The sequence below is a fragment of the Hippopotamus amphibius genome, chromosome 6, assembly GCF_030028045.1.
Source record: "Hippopotamus amphibius kiboko isolate mHipAmp2 chromosome 6, mHipAmp2.hap2, whole genome shotgun sequence".
Taxonomy (NCBI): Eukaryota; Metazoa; Chordata; class Mammalia; order Artiodactyla; family Hippopotamidae; genus Hippopotamus; species Hippopotamus amphibius.
The window spans coordinates 84,843,904-84,859,786 of record NC_080191.1 but is presented as its reverse complement, the minus strand read 5'-3'; the positions used below and the strand labels follow the sequence as shown (position 1 = coordinate 84,859,786).

At 36.6% G+C, this 15,883-nt stretch overlaps 1 protein-coding gene across 3 annotated transcripts in view; it reads right to left on the bottom strand.

The window, feature by feature from the left end:
* LMBRD1 (LMBR1 domain containing 1) overlaps positions 1-15,883 on the bottom strand; it is a 107,465-nt gene that overhangs the window by 26,810 nt on the left and 64,772 nt on the right. For all 3 annotated transcript variants that reach the window (XM_057738487.1, XM_057738488.1, XM_057738489.1), the window contains 4 exons: positions 15,667-15,819; positions 2,997-3,061; positions 2,533-2,635; positions 1,882-1,986 (listed from right to left, as the gene is read on the bottom strand). In XM_057738487.1, the coding sequence (XP_057594470.1) occupies positions 1,882-1,986; positions 2,533-2,635; positions 2,997-3,061; positions 15,667-15,819 (426 nt within the window). The remainder of the gene's footprint in view (positions 1-1,881; positions 1,987-2,532; positions 2,636-2,996; positions 3,062-15,666; positions 15,820-15,883) is intronic.

Below are 15,883 nucleotides of genomic sequence, written 5' to 3'. Positions count from 1 at the left end.
ATGTGCCGCAACTACTGAAGCCCATGCGCCTAGAGCCCGTGCTTTGCAACAAGAGGCCACCGCAATGAGAAGCCCACGTACCACAATGAAGAGTAGCCCCTGCTCGATGCAACTAGAGAAAGCCTGTGTGCAGCAACGAAGACCGAACACAGCCAATAAAATAAGTAAATAAAATAAATTTATAAAAAAAAAAAAAAAAGAAGTTCATAGAGCTAAGAAGAACTGTGAACTACTTCTAATTCTATCTAAAGACTAGAGGAGTTTAAACTATAAGTATTAGTAATATATTTGAGTTTTATATAATATTACTTCACGAGGACAGATATCACGTTTTAAATACTCATTTCTATGAAATACAATATCCTCATATTACACTCTACCATAAAACAATAATCTAGTTTTTATGGTAATTTATGATCATCTGACTACAGCTATTTTCACATGTATCCATACAGGAGGGAAACTAAAACATGTAGTAACAGATGCAAGGAGCCTGGTGACACGCTTCATTGCAATGGCAGAGCACACTTTTATTCTAGCAACTAAGATAGCACCTCCCTGTTTTATTACTAGATTGTAGTACAATATAAAAAGTAATAGGACTCCAATTCTGGATGGGATGTGATCACCTAAAAACGTGCATTTCCCAGCTTCCTTATGCCTAATAGTGGCTGGTAGTGATATAACATTAAACATCAAAAGGAAAGGAGTTTGCCTGGGATTTCCGGGAAAGCCTTGCTTTTTGATGTAAGTATCACCCCTCCTCCTGGCTCCCTTTTCCTTATGTAACATGGACAGGATAAAAGGGGCTGAAGCAGCCACACCACAATCATGAGGAAGAAGCCAAGAGGAATCCAGAGACATCAGACTTGATGTTTTTGAGCTATTGAAGCAATGCTAGATTTTAAAAATTTTTGTTCAAACCACTATTTAATTGCCTTTTACCCAGAGCTGGAAGTATGAAGATGATGTATTTCATTTTAAAATTCTTAATTTATATCAAAATGAGTCTAAGAAGAAAATAACCCTTTCTCCAAACATACAGTAATCTTTCACTTCATCTTTTGAGCTACAGTGTATCCAGTTGTGCTTCAATGTGTTTCCATGCAGCCAAACACTAAGGAAAATAATAGAATGTCTAAAACAGGGCTTCTCAACCTTGGTACTATTGACACTTTGGGCTGGATAAGTCTTTGTTGTGGGAGGCTGCCCTGTGCAATGCAGGATGTTTAACCGAATTCCTAGTCTCTAACCAACAGATGCCAGGAGTGCCTCCTAGTTATAACAACTGAAAACATCTCCAGACATTGTCAAATGTATCTGGGAGAGCAAAATTGCCCCGTTTAAGAACCACTGCTCTAGGACTTCCCTGGTGGTGCAGTGGTTAAGAATCCACCTGCCAATGCAGGGGACATGGATTTGAGCCCTGGTCCAGAAAGATCCCACATGCCGTGGAGCAACTAAGCCCGTGCACCACAACTACTGAGCCTGCAGGTTAGAGCCGGCGAGCCACAACTACTGAAGCCTGCGCACCTAGAGCTTGAGCTCCGCAACAAGAGAAGCAACCACAATGAGAAGCCCACCGCACCGCAACTAAGAGTAGCCCCTGCTCGCCACAACTAGAGAAAGCCTGCATGCAGCAACGAAGACCCAACACAGCCAATAAATAAATAAATAAATAAATAAATAATAATTTAAAAAAAAAAGAAAACCACTGCTCTAGATAAAAAGCACTTTTACGTTAACATGAAGTGGGGGAAAGCTAGTATTTCCACCATTTTTGGTATCAAGATATTTATAAACCTAAGATAATTTACAATAATAGAGATTATGCACAAAATGATGAAAAAAAATCAAAATGATACTGTAACATATACTCACTCTAATCCAAAAGAACCATATGCCAATATTTCGAATCCCTGCCATTGAAGTAAAAATAAAGTACATAATAATGATTGTTATAAGAATATAATCAAGAGGAAACACCTGTAAAAAAAGATAAAATTGAACTTAATACACAAACAACAAGAACTGTAAAAGTCACATAAAATTAACTGAAACTTCATTGTTCATATTTGACAATGTCTAAAATATCAACCCTTATCAGGCTACTATGATAATACAAAAAAATAAATAAAATCCTCCAAGAAATAATTACCAAACTACCAAACTATTATCAAATTTTTCAGTATCATTATCTTAAGAAAAATCCTATAACAAATTAACAATTACATTTATATATGGAATAAAAGACTTCATTAAAAAGTAAAAACAGGAAGTGCTTGGAAAAGTTTATCTCAAGTTTTATAATGTATCCCCAAATCAAATTATGTACAACATAAAAGTTCAGTAATACATCAGTACAATAATTTCTAAAGCAACATATCAATGTAGAAGTTATATGCAAATAAAAAGCCAATCAGCAGAGGACACAAGCATATATTGCTAGTATTAATAGGTCTGTCAAGATAATAATTTCACAGAGTGTGAGAATGTTTGCTACGGTATAAAATGACTGATTTTTTAACTTACTGTCTGTAGTAAAGGCAAAAGCATATTCAGTGGGTTACTCAGGTTAGCTCCAAAAATTATGAAACCAGAATCTATTCCAGCTGAATGAAGAGCTTTATCTAAGCTATAACAAAAAAAAATGTATAAAGAGTGAATTTATATATTATACCACCATATTTTCAGTTAAGTTAGAAAGAATATCAACATAACGTAAGCACGTAGACTCAACTGAGTCACAGAAGACCATGGACAACAAATTAAACCTCACTTAAATATTTTATAGATATAGTTCAATTGATACAGAATAAAGAAGTACTGTCTATTATTGGGCCTTTTTAGTCATTCTTTGAGTTAATGCTGTAGAACACTTCAAGTAAAATAGCTACTTAAGATGAATAGGCTACACTAATGGAATTCAGCATGGAAAATGTATAATCTCACAGGATGTGTGTAAGCGCTTTAGAAAATGTGTCTACTGTACTTACTTTGACAGGAAGAGAGAAATTACAAACAGCAATGCAACTAAGATGAAAAATATTCCCCAAATGATCTAAAAGCAAAAATTAAAAAAAAATTCATTAAAATATACTTTTGAAAGTTGCTTTAAAAACACAAAACCATTATTCTCAATACGAGTTGCCAGTATATGACAATGATCTAAAAAAAGTAACCTAAGATGCATTTTAATTTAATATACAATAATTTAGTACATAATTCTAGGCATGTATACAGAAGTTTATTAGTAGCAGGTATAAAGGAGCGTACACAATCTTTTTCTACTAGGTTTGAGCACCATATTTGATGCTTAGGTGAACTGGAGACAACATCCTTACACCGAGGAAATATATTACTTCCAAATAGCCTGTTGATAAGAAATAGCTCATAGCATGAGGTAGTACAACCTCCAACTGGCAATGAGCAGCAGAGGAACATGACACAGAGATAGCATGAGAAATTAACATTCCCCTCCCTTGATGCCCATTTTGGGGGAGGAAAAGCAAAGCAAAGCAAAGCAAAGCAAAGCAAAGCAAAGCAAAGCAAAGCAAAGAGAAGAAAAGAAAATCCTTAACCACTTTCCCAGTCTGTTGAGATCAATGACCCAGAGTTAGACTGTTTAATCACAGCTAGTTAACAAAACAAAGAAAAAATATTTAAAAAGATAAATGTTTTATAAAGATCAGGGAAACTGTATATATTTATATACGCGAACTTAAGTTAGTACTTCCAGAATCATGTCAGTGGTGACCACCCCGGGTTGACCTAAATGCTACATATTTCACACTAGCTATAATGTCAATGTTGAAATAAAAATCCAAAGAGATGACATTAGTAAAGGTAACAAAATAAGAACCTCTGAAAATCCCCCCCCCCCCCACCAAAGCAATGAGGAAACTGGCATAAGTTGTCAGAATCAACTTTTTCAACACTCTGGAAATTAACCAAAGGCATACAACAATCCAGGAACATGTATTCAAGAAAAACAGCTGAATCTCAGTAAGAGCACAGAGCACTGTGGCATTCTGACTTGCTCTAGCACCAATCCCTCCTCTCTTGTGCACAGGAGCCTCAAAAGATGGCCTGTAAAAGCCATAATAAGCCTGGCAGCCACTTACAAAAGCAGAAAGGGGCTGGAGCTCTTTCAGAGTGTCCTTCCCAGAGAACTGCCATTACTTGACCCACCTGGTAGGTCCATGGAAGATTCCATTTGCAAGACTGTGTCTGACCTGAATGGGAACTCACAAAGTGCAAAAATTCCTTTTCACCAGAAGTGTCTGTCAAAAAATTACAGGCAACCAACAAACTTCATGGCCACAAGAGCTAGTCAATATCAGGCAAAAAATAAACTAACCAAAAAGGTTAAAATGGAGACCTAGGGAATGAGATGTCCATGGGGGCTCTGAAAAGTTTCCACATACTCCTGGGAATGAAGAAGGCCCTGTGTATGCTCAGGAAAGATAGGAGAGGCCTAAACACCCACTTCTGGTCGACTGTGAAGCTCTGTCTGCACGAGCAGGAAGTACAGGAAAAGGCAGAGCTGTAAGTGCCAGCCTGGGTGTTGAAGTCACGTCTCCACTTACACACAGCGCCCTCAGCAAAGACTGGGAGACTTACTGGTTCTAGGTGTTTAAGAAAATCTCTGTCCAATCGTTAACTAAGCTAACCAAGCAGAAACTTTGGTGATTACATACGACAAAGAATACAGACTTTACAGAATTAATTCACAAGTCACTAAACAAACAACAACAAAGAGTAACAACAGCAAATCCAGGGCAGAATATGATCTCCAGAGTTACATTATATTCTTTAAAATTTCCCAGATTTTAATAACAGCAAAAATTAAGACACATGCAAAGCAGTAAGAAAGTATCACTAATACAGAAAAGAAAAAATTTACTAGGCACTGTCCTTGAGAAGTCCTTTAGGATGCTGAATTTACTAGACAAAAACTTCAGAGCCACTATTTTAAATATGTTTGAAGAACTAAAGGAAAGCATGTCTTAAGAACTAAAATAAATTATGAGAACAATGTTTCACCAAATATAGAATATCAACAGAGATAGAAATTATAAAAAATAAATGAACTGAAATTCTCAAGATGAAAAACACAACTGAAACAAAAATTTCACTAGAAAACAAAATGAAAAGTTCAGCAGATTTGAGCAGTCAGAAGAAAAGAATCTTTAAACTTGATAAATCAATTGAGATGATCAAGTCTGAAGAACAGAATACAACTCCTTGAGGTCCTAGGACTGAGGTCTTGTCTCTTTGCTGGCTATCAGCTCGGAGCCTCTCAGATCCTTGAGGGGCTTGCATTCCTTTTCACATCTCCTCCATCCCCAAATCAGCAATGGCCACTCAAGTCTTACATTCTGAGTGTCTCTTTCCTACACTTTAGCGCATCTCTGACTCTAGTCATGAAAGTTCTCTGCTTTTAAGTGTTCGTGCTACTAGATTGGGCCCATCCGGATAATCCAGGCTAATCTCTATATTTAAAAATCTATAACCTTAATTGCATCTGCAAAATGTTGAAGTCCCTTTCAACAATTCAGGGATTAGAGTGTGGACATCAGCAGGGTGGGGAGAGGCATTCTGTCTATCACAAAAAGTGACAGTATTCTTTGTTGGATTTAATGTTTTTTGGCATGAATTCTACTTTGTCTAATAGCAAGATGACTACCTGCTTTCTTATTGTTTCCATTTGTTCAGTATCTCTTTCAACACGTATTTTTAGCCTTTGTGAATCACTGTTTTAGGTGTATCTCTTTTAAATAGTATATAGTTATATCCTACTTTCTGAGGAAAATTAAAATTTTTCTTTTAATAGTGAATTAGTTCCATTCACATTTATTGATATGACTAACACCTTTCGTCCTGAAAATACCTCGTTGTTTGATAACTATGTGTATATTTCCTGTGTTTCTTTCTTCAGTTAATGTGAATTCCACATTTTTGATTTTTAGTTCTTTTTTATTAAGAAGGTTTATATTTTTGTCCTAGTGTACTTAAATTTTCAAGTGCCCTTAGCCCCCATTTTCTTACTCATTGCTTTACTAAATAATTTATTTGTTTTTACGGGTCCAACTCCTACCTGTTGCCTACACAGTAATCTATGAGAAATTCTATCTTCTTTCTCTCCCCTCTTAACTACATCATTTCTATTTGTCAGCACATATGCCTGTGCCTTATTCTCTGCCCTAGCCCACACCTTCTCTTCATAGATCTGCAATACTACATGCTCACTGTTACTCCTTTGCTGATGTTCACCTTCTCACCTCTTAACTGGTCAAAGTTTGGCAACTAGTGGATTTCTCAAAAGAGCTTATGGGTACAGAATCCCGAGTTCTTAAATGTTTAAAAACTGTTTTTCTAAAGGCTATTTTGGCTAAATATAAATTCCTTGGTTCTGCCCACTAAAAACTGGCACTTGCCATCTGCTTCTACGAGGACCAAGTCACAAACGCTGCAGCCGCTGACCTTCAACACCCCCTGAAAGGAGTCCAGGGCGGAGACTACGAGTGAGGCCCTCTGTGCTCTGGGAAAAACCGGCAGAACAGGCCTTCAGATAGTTAGATATTTTCAGGAAACAACTTTACAAGCCCGATTCTTGCATGTCCTCATATCCAGAAAAGCACTAACATCGTTAACGGTGGCGTCTGCTCCTCCTGACTAGCAGCAAACCTTCTGCCAAAACGTGTGCCTGACCGCGGGTACCCCCTCCACTAAAATCACATACATACTGCCCTTCCCCCCACCCCTTTGGAGCAGTTCCTCAGAGCCACCTGCGAGGCTGTCTCCGGGGCTACAGTCCTCATTTTGCCCCAAACAAAACTTAACTCACAGCTCTCACACTGTATGTTTTTTTTTCAGTCGACAATTCATACATTTTCATTGAGGGTTTTTTGTTTGTTTTAATGTTCCTCCGTTGCTCTGTATGTTTTTTGAGAAGTCTAAGTCTAATAATGTTGCCTTTGTGAGTTGATTTTTTTTACTTGGAAATCTTGAGGATTTTTCTTTAATTTTGAGGTCAGTTTTACTAGGAAAGTGCACATAAATGTTTCCAGGTACAAAGTGGCTATTTCGTGTCTGTTCATGAACTAGAACATTCACGACATGTGGATTCATGTCTATTTATTTTTAGGTGTTGGGGGGGTGGATTATGCCTTTAAATATTCTGCTAATTTGTTTTGTTTTGCTACTGCATGGAAACCACTACACACATGTAGTTTGTCTTTGTCTTTTATTTTAACACTCTTTTTCTGATCCCTTTTACTTCATCTTGTTTTCCTTCTCTTTGTTATCTTTCTGCCTTTCTTCAAAGCCCTCCCACCCCACCCCTCTTTACTAAATTTTATTTGATTCTATTCTCCTCTGGACACCCTGTAATTTTGTTTTCATTGCTGAAATTAAGTGTATTTTCCTCTCATTTTTCCCTCTGAGTTCAACTTTCTTCACTTCTACCTTGTTTTTGGCCATTTCTGTTTTCTGTTTTTGTTTTTTAAATAGTGGTAAAATACAAATAAGATAAAATTTACCATTTTAACCATTTTTAAGTGTATAGTTTAGTTGTGTTAAATACATTCACACTGTTGTGCAACCAATCTCCAGAATTCTTTTCATCTTGCAAAACTGAAACTCTGTACCCATTGAACAACTCCCCATACCTCCTGCCCCCCAACCCTGGAGACCACTATTCTACTTTTTGTCTCCAGATAAAATCTGACTGCTCTAGATACCTCATATAAGTGGGATTATACAGGCTTTGTCTTTTTGTGACTGGATTATTTCACCTAACTTTTGGGGATTTCAGATCAATCTTAGGCCCACCTTCAAATCTCCTCTTCTCTCTACCATGCAATTTTTTTCCCAGATTGTCTTTGTTTAACACAAAGTTTTGTGGTAGGAGCTGGAGAGAAAACCTGCTGGATTTCGGGTTTTTGTTGTTGTTGTTGTTGTTTCTACTTATAAGCACAGTTTATTCCCATTTACAGATTCTGCATTTGCAAACCCACTGCTCACTAAAATTTATTTATGTCCTTAAAATCACTACTTGTGGCATCTGGTGGTCTTTTGCAGATACACGCAGAGTGGTGAAAATTCTAAGTCACCTGATGCTCAAGTTCCCAGCTGAGGTTGGACCCGGCAACATTCTGCTTTCTTGTTTTGGCTCTCTTACTGTAAACAAGTACGCTGTAAGTGGTCTATTTAGTGCTACATTCTTTGCCTTTTTGTGCTCTTTGTTGGTACTTTTGTTGTTTAAAATAGCCCCCATGCATAGTGCTGAAGTGCTGTCTAGTTCCTAAGACTAAGAAGGCTATGATTACTGAGAAAACACATGTTAGCTTTGTTCATGCATGAGTTATACTGCTGTCGGTCCTGAGTTCAATATCAGTGAATCAACAGTATATAAGTTGTTCTTAAACACAAACACATAACAAACAAGGTTATGTTTGTTACTGATTTCCAAGACCCAGTCCAAGATTTTCTATGCACTTGAGCTTCACTTCTGTTACCAATGTAAAGCTAGGTTAGGTCATTTACAAGTGGGTTTACTCTTACATGAATTTCCATATCCATACCATAATGTTACTGGTAAAGAGAAGCAGAATTCTCCACCCCAAAATATGCCTCTTTGGCATAAGAATTATTTTAAGCTGATTATTTTTAAGAAACAGCAGACACAGAAGCTCTGAAAACTAACAGAAGTTACCCTTTTTTTAAGAGATATTTACATTTATAAAGGAAATCTCCATTTGTAAGGGTGAAAGAGAGGGATGACCAAATCTTTATACACTCTTCTCAATGCAGAAGGCAACTACTTAAATTTCATACTGTAAACAAGTATCTAGAAGAATAAAACACTTAGGAAGAAATTTAAACAAGGAAGCAAAATACTTATATATTTTACTCATATACAATTCTAGGAGGGAAAATTTTGCCACCAGAAAACATGTCTCTCTGGCATGAGGATTAATCTAGGCTAATTATTTTTAAGAAACAGAAGACTCCGAAAGTCTTTCTTTTTACCACCACCCCCGCCCCCCAGCTGCCTAAAGAATTTAGATGAAGGGCCCGTTCCCAGAATAGAGCTGTCACCAGAGATGTCTGTCACTCTGTGTTCTCTGCCTGCCCAGCAAACACTTGTTCACCAAACACTTGCTTTTCCATCTCCATGTGAACTGCCTTCCTCCCTCCTGTATCCAAACCACCACTTCCAATACCCTCCTTTGTCTTGAGCTGAAGGTGGTGTTTAAGGAGAGGATTTCAGCTGTTTTGGTGAGTTATTCAGTTCTCCCTAGTCTCTCCCACGTGTACATGTTGTTAAACTCTTGTTTGATTTTCTCCTGTTAATCTGTCTTATGTCAATTTAATTCTTAGACCAGACGGAAGAGCCCATGAGGGTAGAAGAAAATTTTTTCCTCCCCTACAACTGAAAACTACAAAACATTGCTGAAAGAAATTAAAGGAGACATAAATAAATTGAAAGACATACCATATTTATGGTTTGAAAGACTTAATAATACATTAAAAATGACAACACTACTGAAAATGACCTACAAAGTCAATGCAATCCCTACCAAAATCACAATTTTTTTTTGCAGAAACAGAAAAATCCATCCTAAAATTCATATGGAAATTTCAGGGAACCCTGAATAGCCAAATAGTTTTGAAAAAGAAGAACAAAGTTACAGGACTCACACTTTCTCATTTCAAGATTTACTACAAAGCCACAGCAATCAAAACAGTATGGTACTGGCATAAAGACAGACATACAACCAATGGAAAAGACTCCAGAAATGAACCCTCACACGTATGATCAAATGATTTTTGACATGGGTGCCAAGACCATTCAATGAGGAAAGGACAGTCTTTTTAAAGTATGGTGTTGGGAAAAGGACATTCACATGCAAAAGAATGAAGTCAGACTCTTACCCTTTACCATATACAAAAGTTAACTCAGAGTAGATCAAAGATCTAAATGTAAAAGCTAAAACTATTAAACTCTTAAGAAAAATTTTCATGGCATTGGATTTGGCAATTACTTTGGATATAACCAAAAAAACACAGGGAACAGAAGAAAAAATGACTGGACATCATCAAAATTAAAAATCTTTGTGTATCAAAGGACACTATCAACAGAGGAAAAGACAAGCCAAGAATAGGAGAATATTTACAAATCACGGCTCCGATAAGGAGTAACATTCAGAATGTTAAAAAATATATAAAAAACAAAAAAACTCGAATAAACATTTCTCCAAAGTAAACATACAAAGCCAACAATCAAATGATGTTCAGTGTCACTAATCATTAAGGAAACGCAAATGAAAACCACAATGAAATATCATTTCACAGCCATAAGGTTGGCTATTACCAAAACAAAGGAAAATAAGCGCTGAAAATGATATGGATAAGTTGGAACACTTGTGCATTGCTGGTGGGCATGTAAAATGGTGTAGCCACTGTGAAAAACAGTTTGTACATTCTTCAAAGTTACACTAGAACTGACACAAGATCTAGCAATCCCATTTCTAGGTATACACTTAAAAGAATGAAAGGGACTCAGATACTTGTATGCCAATTACCTTGGAAGCATTATTCACAATAGCCAAAAGTTGCAACGTCTACCAACAGATGGGTGGATAAACAAAAAATGGATGGAAAAACAAAATTAGTATTATTCAGCCTTAAAAAGGAATGAAATTTTGATACATCAAAAACATGGATGAACTTTGAAGACGTCATGTGAAGTCAAATAAGCCAGATCAAAAGGACATATAATTCACTTATATGAGGTATAACAGGAATAGGAATAGGAAAACTCAGAGAGACAGAAAGCAGAACAGAGGTCATTAGGGGATGTAAGGTGGGCAGGGGTGAAACAGGAGGGAAGGGGGCAGGGCACAACCTTGAAAAGAATGACAGAGCCACTGGATACAACATAACCTGGTTAGACTTCCAGTGGACCTTGAGCCTCATTATACGCTCATTGTAATACATTAGCTAAACGATACTCACAGATGCCATGACAATTCCAAGGCCTATCATAAAAGGTCAAAAAGTGGGCGGTGGCCCAATTCTTGGAAATCTTCGCCCCTTCTCCAAGACAGTTGGAATAATCCTCCCACTCCTTAGCCTATGAAATTTACCCAGCCCATAAAAACTAACCATGCCATATTTCAGGGACTTTCAACTTCTGAGATGGCCCACACTCTGTGGAGTGTGTTTCTCCCAGGGCTGTTCTCGGTTTTTGAGACGACTGAGTTCTGTCTATGGAATGTGTATCTCTCTAAATAAATCCACTTCTTACCTATCACTTTGTCTCTCACTGAATTCTCTCTGTGATGAGACATGAAGAACCTGAGCTTCATTAAGTCCTGAGACCAGGAGTGTAATCTGAATTAAAAGACAGTGGGCTCAAGTCCCAATCTGAGTTTTGGCTGGGTTTGAGTCCTGGCCTGTGAGTTCAAGTCCCAATCTGAGTTGGGGGGCGGAGGGGTCTGGAGGTGTGGAGTGGAGAGTTACTGTTGAATGTCTTGTTTAGGATGATGAAAGGTTCTGGAAATGGGCAGTGGTGACAGCTGCACGACACTGTGAATGTATATACTGCTACACAGACAAACAGTTTAAACGATAAATTGTACGGTATATATATTTTACCAAAACAAAAAGTCTGAAAAAAATGTGATATAATTATGGACATGAATTTATAACTTATTATATAAATATAAGATGTATAAATATAATAAATAGGTGTATATATAGTAAAATCTCAAGTTTTATTTAAAATCTAATGGATCTGTAGGTTACCCAGGACAATTAGTTGTACATCTATCTGTCAGGGGCAAGTTTAATCAAGTGTCTAATGAAGATTAGACTCTATGCTTAGAAATGTGCTCAGTATTACACATAAATGCTGTTTTAAGGACCCATTAGCTTATTCTAATTAGATGCTTATTTTTATAAGTGTCTTCAACTGAAAACTAATCTTCTTCCTTGAGTTCCATGGCAGTATTCAAGAAGATGAAAGACCCTATATATAGAACTATAACAATAGCAACTTTCTGAGATGTTGACATCAAAAGGCACAGCATACATTATTTCATTTACTTCCCATAACAAAAATAAGTACATAATTCCATTATATGGATGAGAAAACTGAAGTGAAGTAACAAGATAAAGTAACAAGAACTTACACAGCTGGTAAGGATAAGAGCAAGGACTCAACACCAGACGTATATGACAGAAATGCCCATGCTCTGAAACCCCTTGCCTCTGAAATGAGACACACGTATTCTAGGCAATCATGGAAATGTGCAATCACAAGATTCAACAGGCATCTTGGGGGAAGGGAGAAGCTACTCTTATGGAAAAGAATTGAAAAATTTTCTCATAAAAAATGGTAAATTGTAGTGTAATTTAGTGCACTCTATGATAAAACAAACATGGATTATATATAGCACAGAATAAAAGGCAATACTACCACAAAATTTTGAGACAGAACATAACTTTAAAGAAATTTTGCATCAGGAGTTTCTCAGAGGTGATAAAGAACCTCCAGCATGGCTGAGCAGAGCAGAGTGGGGAGAAGACCTGTCGCCCACTCCCACTAGGACCACCTGGATACTAATGTATGAGAAGCACGAATAGCACAGCTTCCCATTGCTGAATTATATCAACTGTACACAAACACAGAAGTGATGGATAATAAATCATTCTCATATTTCATGTAAGAAAAGTTCATGTTAAACCCTCGATTACTTAACAGTAAGTTTGCATGCTCAGAGTTTTCCATTAGGCATGACTACTACTAACTAATCCTAAATGTTCCCTACTATCTTAACTTAGAACCAGATAACAGAAAGACAGGTAAGAATTCCGAACAATATTCAAGGATGAAACATTTATATAACAAAAGGAATAAATCGTAAACTGACTGTACTGGAAATTTTAGCCAGTGCAATAAGGAGAAAAAAAAATCGGAAACCTTATATTTGAAAGGAAGAAGTAAAACTGTCTTCTAGCAGCTAATATAATTATGTATATAAAAATTCCTTGGGAATCTATAATAAAGCTACTAGAACTAATAACTTAGCCAGGTTGCATGATACAAGATCATGTACAAAAATGAATTTCTACATACCAGCAGAATAATTGAGAACTGAAACTAAACAAAATAATGTGTAATATAAATGAAGATAGTTGTATAAATTATCAAAATACTTGCAAGATCTCTACACTGAACACTACAAAACACCACTGAGAGAAATCTAAGATAACATAAATAAGTGGAAAGATATTATGTTCATGGATTGGAAGATAACAACTCTCCCCAAATTTACCTACTGATTCAAAGTAATCCCGATAGAAATTTCACTGGGTGTTTTGCGGAGTTATGAGTCAATTCTAAATTTATAAGGAAATGCAAAGGATCTAGCAGAGCCAAAACAATATTGAAAAAGGAAAACAAAAGTGAAGAACTTACATTACTTGGTTTCACAACTGATTATAAAGCTCCAGTAATCAAGTTTTAGCAAAAGGACATACAGATCAATGGAATGGAAGAGAGTCCAAAAGCAGGCCCACATATACATACATACAATCAACTGATTAGACAGAAGTACCACGGAAATTAAACGAGTAAAGGATAGTTTTCCAAAAACAAAACAAAACAAAACAAAGCAAAAATCAAACAAAAAAATGATGCTGAAACAACCGGATAGCCACATGGAAAATAAAGTTTGGCCCCTAAGTCATAGCATTCCACAAAATTAACTTAAAATGGACCACAAACCTAAAATATAAGAGCTAACTAAAACTATCATCTAGAAGAAACACAGAAGAAAATGTTCTCTATAAATACTTAAACATCTCTTTGAATGACAGTGCTGAGACAACATAAAAGCAAGCCATAAACTAGGGGACAACCTTCAGGATACACATATTTGACAAAATACTTGATTCAGAACATATAAAGAATTCTTGTAACTCACTCATAAAACAAAAACCTAACTTTAAAAGTGGCCAAAACATTTAAACAGGCCTTTGAGAAAAGATAAACAAATGGCCAATAAGAACACAAAAAGATGCTCAATATCATTTGCTACCAGGGAAATGCAAATCAAAACCATAATGAGATACTATGACACGCCCATTAGAATAACTATTACAAACAGTTACAATATAAGAGTTGACAAGGATATGAAACAACTGGAAATATCATGCTGCTGTGGGAATGCAGAATGGTGCAACCACTTTGAAAAAAAACCTCACTTATTATAATAAAGTAAAATATATATTAAACATTAGACCCAGCAATTCTACTCCTAGGTATTTACTCAAGAAAAATGAATGAAGGTGTGGATGTCTACACAAAGACTGGTATACAAATGTTCACATCAGCATTAATCACAATAGCTTCAACTGGAAACAACTTGAATCCCCACCAGCAGGTGAGTGGAGAAACTGTGACACAGACACATCGGAATGCTACTCAGCAAGAAAACAGAATGAACCACTGAAGAGAAATGCAGTAATAGAGATGAATCTCAACAGCACTGTGCTGAGCCGAAGAAGCCAGTGACTAAAAGCCAAGAGACTATACGCCAAGATTCCAGAGAACACATGAAACTAAACCTCAATGACAGAAGGATGTCAGTGGCTGTTTGGGGTCTGAGCTCAGCGGGGCAGGGGAAGACACAGAGTAGCTTTCTGTAGTGATGTGGATCATCTGTTTCTACATACCTACATTTGGTGAAATCAATCTGTACACTTAATAAAGCTGATTTGAAAGTCCCTCTAAACACAGGAAAGTGAAACGGCATAAAGCATTTTTAAAATAAGGCAGCTAATGTTAGCGACCAGGTTATAAACATTTATAAAGAAGCTATATAAACAATTTGGAATTAAGTTAAGGTGAGCAGGGTTTCTTCATACCTTTGGTGCTATGAAGACAATCACCTTGGGAAAAGGGGCTGGGGTAAGTCTTTAAAAAAAAACTGATTCTAACAGGTTTAAAAGGTGATACACAGGAGATCTAACTGATTATGATACATTTTTGAAGAACTCTTTAAAAAGAGGAGCTTTTTAGGGTAAGCAGTCAGTGCATTTCCTCATTTCCTTTTGAATTATAAGAGGAAGACCACAGTCTGAAGAATTCAAGGCTGGCAAATGATGGTTTCAAAAAAAAAGGGCGGGGGGGGGAATTAATGGTTTTCCATCTTAATACCTTTTTACATACTTCCACAAACAGGACACCTCATAATGAAGCAAATTCTACTGAAAGTTTCAAGTTGAATATCGAAATCTATCTAAATGGAAGAGGTCTAATATGGATCCCAGATCTCCCATAGAAAGGTACACACTTGTAAAACTAGGAGCACACTACATTACTTAACTATATTTTAATTTAAATTTCCCAAAACCTCTGTTATAATACTGACATTACATATGAGTAAATGAAGCTCAGAGAGGTTAATTAAGTACTGTGTCTAAGCTACCGAACATCAGAGCTGTGATTCAAAACCAGATTATTTTAACTGTGAAACCCATGTTTGTAAGTACCCTGCTGCAATGCCTCACAAGGAGAAGGCAATCTCTCTGAGAGGTACTACGTAAACTTGGAAGAGTGACGGTGTAATTTTGTAAAACTCTATTTACCTTCAGGGGACGCAGAGCACCACAGAATTTTGTCCACCAGCTATTTTCAATGAATTCTAAGTGTCTCTCTCTTTTCCTAAGTGTTCGTAACCTTTCTTCAAATTGTTTTAAGGCACGTTTATCTCTTGCTGGCAAAGGTCGACCATCTCTGCTCTGCAAATAACAGAACAAAATAAAACAATTTTTTACCATTAAGGTCTTAATAAAGTATCCATCA